This window comes from Eubalaena glacialis, chromosome 3 (assembly GCF_028564815.1).
Source record: "Eubalaena glacialis isolate mEubGla1 chromosome 3, mEubGla1.1.hap2.+ XY, whole genome shotgun sequence".
Classification (NCBI taxonomy): domain Eukaryota; kingdom Metazoa; phylum Chordata; class Mammalia; order Artiodactyla; family Balaenidae; genus Eubalaena; species Eubalaena glacialis.
The window spans coordinates 179,798,775-179,805,281 of record NC_083718.1 but is presented as its reverse complement, the minus strand read 5'-3'; the positions used below and the strand labels follow the sequence as shown (position 1 = coordinate 179,805,281).

At 47.9% G+C, this 6,507-nt stretch overlaps 1 protein-coding gene across 1 annotated transcript; it reads right to left on the bottom strand.

Annotated features, from left to right (window-relative positions):
- Positions 1 to 284: 284 nt before the first annotated feature.
- Positions 285 to 5,641, bottom strand: LOC133088904 (group IID secretory phospholipase A2-like). Its single transcript, XM_061187039.1, has 4 exons — positions 5,554 to 5,641; positions 2,648 to 2,792; positions 1,897 to 2,003; positions 285 to 430 (listed from the first exon to the last, which is right to left on the bottom strand). The coding sequence occupies exons 1-4, from the start codon at positions 5,639 to 5,641 to the stop codon at positions 285 to 287; spliced, it is 486 nt and encodes a 161-aa protein (XP_061043022.1).
- Between the last annotated feature and the right edge of the window lie 866 nt (positions 5,642 to 6,507).

The window sequence follows — 6,507 nt, the reverse complement described above, 5'->3', positions numbered from 1 at the left end:
ACACCATCCCTGGGGGCTCCCTGGCCTTGGCTTTTCCGAAGACCCCATTCCACCCTCAGGGGAGACAGCTGCCGCCTTGGCTGGGAAGATTTAGAAGGTCCAAGAGGCAAGGTACGGGGGTGGGGGAAGGCCAAGACCCTCCCTCTTCCAGGGAGTGTTTTAAAGAAGCCAGGCTGGTTCAGGGGTTAGATCCTGGGGGTGGGTGGCAGTGGTCCTGCAGGACTTCCGGAGCTCAAGAAGCCAGGAGCGGGGTAGGGGGCGTGGCACGGTGCAGGGGGCTCCTCCTAGCACGTGGGGGTCTGGCCCTTGCAGCTGGGCCGCCAGTAGTAACGCAGGTGGTTCTTGTAGGTGTCCAGGTTCCGCTGCAGGCAGAGCGTCACCTCCTTGTCACAGGCGCACAGCTGCTGCTCACACCAGCTCCCCTTGTCAGCTGCGGGGCGGAGGAGGAGGGCACTTAGCATCTATCCCCTCCCCAGACAGAGCAGGGGTGGGTCAGGGCCCCTGGAGGGAGACGCTGAAGGCAGCTCAGCCCTTGCATGGCTTTTGGCACCCTTGCCAGCTACTCTGACTCTAGCTCTGTGACCTTGGGCGCGGGCCCTGGCCTCCCTGTGTGCCATTGCTCCTTTGTTTATTCATCCCTTCAAAAAACAGTTGAGCACCTATCCTGTGGCAGGCCCTGGGGGGAAAGGACTGAACAGAATGGACGCGTGAGGTTCACACTCCCCTGGGGACGGCAGATATCAGAGAACCACAGAAGCGAGTGCCAGCAACTGTGCTACCCGGGAGTGACGAACAATGCAGGGGCTACGAGATGGGAAACGGGTGGGATCTGACTCAGTGTCAAGAGCCATTTGAGCTGAGATCGGAAGGGTTTGCTCCCACTCCCAAAGTCAGGGTGGAGGAGGGGACTATTCCAGGCAGGTGGAACAGCATGTGCAAAGACTCTGAGGAAAGAGGGACCACGGTGTTTCAGTTTCGTGATCTGTAAAATGGGGGTAAGAAGACCTGGACCTACTGTATAGCACTGGCAACTATACTCAATATTTTGAATAACCTATAAGGGAAAAGAATCTGAAAAAGAATATACATATATATATATATATAAGATTAAAGTAAGAAGGCAAAGCCCTCAGCACATAGTAAGTGGTCAGTAAATGTTGACTATTACTGTTTTTATTGTTAAGTTCTCAATTAACAGTGACAGCTAATGAGCGCATTCAACTCCCAGCCCTGGGACCTGCCACCTTTCTCTGTGCATGGACCCAGGGGCCAGGTGACCTGGGTTACAGCCCAGGCTTCGTCATTTACATCTGTGTGGCCCTGAGCAAACAGTTCACTCTAGTCTCAGTTTCCTTGTTTGTAAAATAGAGATCACCAGGGTGGTGCTGCCTCCTGGCTGGGCTGCTCTGAGGACAAATGATGATGAAAAAATTAACAGTAACCCCGATAGCCTGTGTCATTTATCGAGCATGCATCTGCAGCAGGCATCTGCAGCAGGCATCTGCAGGGCCCATCCTGTCTGCTCTTATTTTAGTCATTGAATTGACTTTATGGAGTAGAACACTGTTATCTTGCTGAGTTTCCAGAGGAGGGTACTGAGGTTCGGAGAAGTTCAGCAATGTGTTCAAGGTCACACAGCTGGTCAATGGTGGGTCAGGGATCTAAGCTGAGGTCTGCCAGCCTTCCAGATCCACAAGGGGTCAAAGCCCCTATTGGACCTCTCCATACTCCTACCCCCATTCCTGCCTCTCCTCCACAGCCCAGCTACTGCCACTGGACACATGAGAAAAACAGAGGTTGAGCAGCTTGTGCATTGTCACACAGCATATTAAGGCAATGCATGCTAGAACTCTCTTCCTCGGCCTCCAACTCCAACCCTGAGGCCTGGGCACTCACAGCACTGGATGTTCCCCTGGGAAAACTTGTAGCTGTAGTGATCCAAGTGAACTTTGCATTTGTGGTGCTTCAGGTGATCATAGCAGCAGTCGTGGGTGTGGCAGCACCTGGAGGGAGAGGACACGGGGGTGGTGGTGATGAATCCTTGGCCAACTCGGGTCTCTGGCTGCCCCTGCCCCAGAGCAGAAATTGTGTGCCTACCTTGGAAGAGTCAAGGTATGCAGGGTCTAGTCTTCTTTCTAGCTAACTCTTACTGTTTCCTGTGTACCAGGCACCTGTTCTATCTATGAATTCTCTCTTAAGCCTTTTGACCACCCTATGATGGAGGTGCTTGCGTCATCCCCATTTCACAGATGAAGAAACTGAGACTCTGGGAGGTCAAGCCACTTGCCCAAGATCACACAGCCTGTAAGTGGTGGATGAGGGAACTGACCCCGGGCCTGGCTGGCTCTCACCCCTCCTCTGGTTGATCCCTAGGGTTGCTGTGAAAACCAAATGTGATCATGGCAAAAACAGGTAGGACTTTTTAAAAAACAACGTTCAACGGCACTGGGGAGTGTGTGGGTATTCTAACTAGTTTGGGGTTGAGAGTACAAGGGGGCCTTTAGAGATTCTGGGGAACCCTCCAGAAGGGCTGGGGCTGGATTGGAGCTCAGCGGAGTTCCTAGCACATAGTACCAAATGAATAAATGGATGGAGAGGAAAGGGGAGGGTCCCTGGGTAGGGGCAGGGCATGATTGGGAGGAGTTACCAGTCTGTGGCATCTTTGGGCTGGCCTTTGCCACCGAATCCGCAGTGACAGCCATAGGACAAATAGGAGAAGATGGCTCTCTTCCCCGTCACCCGTCTGATCATCTTGTTCAGGTCCAGTATCCCGCCCTGGGCTGGAAGCACACCTGCCAAGGAGCCCAGCCACAAGGAGAGGACATGAATCTAAGTAGAGGCCAGTGGGCTGCAGGCCTGGCACCTGGATCAAACCAATGCCCTTGGATAATAAAATGACAACAAACACTAAGGCTATTGAAAATATAATGATAGGTGGTGAGTGCTTACCATGCATCTTTTCATCTAGTGACCTATTGACTCCATCCATCCCATGAGATAAACACTTTTTTTTTTTTTAAATAAATAAACTTTTTCTTTTGGTGTATTCTAGATGTATGGAAAAGTTGCCAAGATCATACAGAGAGTTCTTATATACTCCTCATTCAGTTTCCTCTAATGTTATTATCTTCTTAGATAATCGTGGTATATTTATGAAAACTAAAAAACCAACATTGGTACAATAAATACTATTTTTAATCCTCATTTTCGAGATGAACGCACTGAGGCTCAGCAACTTGCTCCAGGTCATAGTAGTTGGTAAATAGAAGAGCCAGGATAGAAACCCAAGGCAGTCTGGTTCTGTTTTCTGTCTCTGGGCATTGAGTTCACATTCTATAATAGGAAGACACCCTTCCTCTTACGCTCACCCCACCTCCCCAGACCCCCAGCACAGCCTGTAGAGGAATCCACACATTAAACAGCATGCGTGGCTCTCGTGGGAAGCAGTGTGATTTAGAAATCAATGATTTTCATGGATATTTTTCATTTCAGTCATAATATCTGCTGGTTAGAGTTGATCATAAGGGGAATTTATTTTACTGGGCGAGAGGAATACATTATGTTGAGTTAGGAGAAATAAAATATATTAAGTCAATGAATTCAGGGGAGAGTTTGGGAGAAACAGACAAGGTAAAAGGGGGCTGGAATGTACCTGTGTGCAACCTGGGGAGATGATCCAAGAACACAGACGGAGCCCAGAGTCTCAGGGAGACTGGGCTGGGGAGGCCCCTCGGGTGACCCTAGTTTTGGAGCCCCGCCCCCCGCCAAGTAAATGATGTTATAATGAAAGCGCTACACTCAAATGAAGTCAGTAGTAAACCAGGGATGAGCCCCAGATTGGGGAAGGTTGGGATGGGAAGAGGTGGGGTTGCGATGAACTCATGCAGTGGACCAAGGGATGAGCCCCAGATTGGGGAAGGTTGGGATGGGAAGCGGTGGGGTTGGGATGAACTCATGCAGCGGACCAAGGGTTCGATCACAAGCAGGGTGCTTGCCTTGGGCTGCGGGTAAAAGCGACTGGTGGTGTCAGGGACTTGCAGGCAGGTCGTGTCCCCAGCATGTGGGAATCCACAATGCCACTCCTGTTTGCCACGGTGGCTGTAGCTGTACAGGTGTTAAAGAGAAACCTTGCTAAGTTTTGACCATCCTAAGGAATGACCCCAGGCCCTCTGGAATTCCGGATTCGGTGATAAAGCACCAGAAAGCAGCCCACTGCCAAGAAAGTTACCGTCCACCCTGGAGGCCAGCCAGGGACCTGAATTCAGAATCTCGCCTTTTTGCTGTACCTCTGTCCCCCCTAAGTCTAGCCCTTTCCATTTCAGCTTAGAAATAGCCGCACAAATAAATTCACACCTGAATGATGCAGCTGTTCCTTGCCAGGCAAACAATAAATTCAACTTTGATTCAGAATGCTTTCGGGTGGTCTTATTTCTTACAATTTTACAGTGAGGTCAACCCAGCCCTGGGAAATTGAGAAGCTCAACTTGTGGTTATGAGGGCTTCGGGGCACTGGCTTAGCTTGACAGAAATACCTGCCTGGGTTGCTTTTTCCATCCTCAGTTGTCACTGAGGGGGATGGAGCCCTTTCTCCCAAGGGTTAGCGGCAGTGGCAGGAGGTAAGATCACTACTATCTCGTGAATGTGCTGTGTGTTAAACTATTGCTCGTTTACTATTACTTACACTTGCTAAACACTTTGTATACGTTTTCTCATTAGAGTCCTTCTAACAACCCAATGAAAAGGGTGCCATTGTGCCCACTTTACAAATGAAGCTATAGAGGGGTAGGGGGACTTGGCCAAGGTCATACGACTGGGAGTTGATGGGCCAGCGTCTGAATGCAGGTTCATCTGTGTATTTTATCTCTACACTGTATTGCCTCTTTGCATCTGAGAGATGAATTTCTGCAGCTTGATTGCAATTTTCCTAATGGTTTTTACTGTAACCTTGGAGATGTGTTCCTCTTGAGAATTTGGGAGTCCCCAAAATAACACAAAACCACATTTAAAAATGCAAATCCTTTCTCAAATCACATATTTTGAGATGGATCAAGAAACAAAAACGCCAGTTTGCTAGCAACCAGATTTGTACATTTGATCTGCTAAAGATCGGATGCAAACTGCCCCATCTCCCAACGGTCAACAGAACCCTCTTCCCAGGTTCAAGGGAGATAATGAACATGAAAGAGTTCTAAAAATGTAGAGTGCTGTACGTAGGTAAGAGATTGCTATTATCTGGTCAAAGGGACAGAGGGGAGCAGATCCATTTCTGTAATTTGTGTCCGAAGTACCAGAGGCATCAGTTCAGCTGGACCCCAGTTTCTGTAGTTTCCCGCCTTCGTATGCCACACAGCTTGGCCGTCCAGGGCTCTGTGGCCGAAGCCACTGTTCCAGGGGACTGACAGCCACTGATGGCTCCTTGCAGGGGGCCAAAGAGTTGGCGACTGCGAGGCCAGGGCAGTGAGGATCAGAGCAGCAGCTCAGTTTAGGAAAGAGATGTAGGGCGTCTCCGCTTCCCTCCCTGCCTTCCCAGCTGTGGGTCCTGTCCCCACTTACCAGCAAACACCACCAGTATGCACAGCAAGGCAAGTCGCATGATCCCAGCGCAGAGCAGTGGAGGCAGCTGCTGGAAGTCCCCTTCCATGCTGGCAGCCCTTTATATCAGATGCAACCCTACCGAGCCTGCACGTTACCCCTCCCAGCTCCAGCTCTGGACGAGGTCACCCATACTCTTTGTTTCCTCTTTTCCGGCAATGAAGAATTTTATTATTTTTGTTTCTAATATCTGTTTTTTCAACTTTTTGATTGCAGGAGAAACAAGTTCAGCGTAGAAGATTTGGAAAACATAAGCGATTAGAAGAAATTTAAAATCACTTGTGAATCCATTCATCACCATTAATTTTTTTTTTTTTTTTTGAAATTGACATACAACATTGTGTAAATCTAAGGTGTACAACATATCGATACATTATATATTATAATATGAGTTGTCATTGTAGCAATAATTAGCACTTCTATCATGTCACATAATTACAATTCCTTTTTGTGGTTGGCATAATTAAGATCTAGTCCCTTAGCAAGTTTGGCGATTATAACACAACATTGTTGTCTATATTCACTGTACTGTCTCTAGGACTTATTTACTATTTGTTGCAAGTTTGTACCTTTAAACAACTTTGGTCCTATCCCTCCCATCCCCTACTTCCTGGTAACCACCATTTTACTCTCTGTTTTTACATGTTTGGCTGTTTTAAATTCCACATATAAGTGATATTATACAGTATTTGTCTTTCTCTGTCTTACATCTCACTTACCACAATGCCCTCAAGGTCTATCCATATTGTTGCAAATGGCAGGATGTCCTTCTTTTTATGGCTGCATAATGTTCCATTGTGTGTATATATATATATATATATATATATATATATATATATATATACATATATACTCACAAACATGACATCTTTATCCCTTCACCCTTTGATGGGAGCTTAAGTTGTTTCCACCATT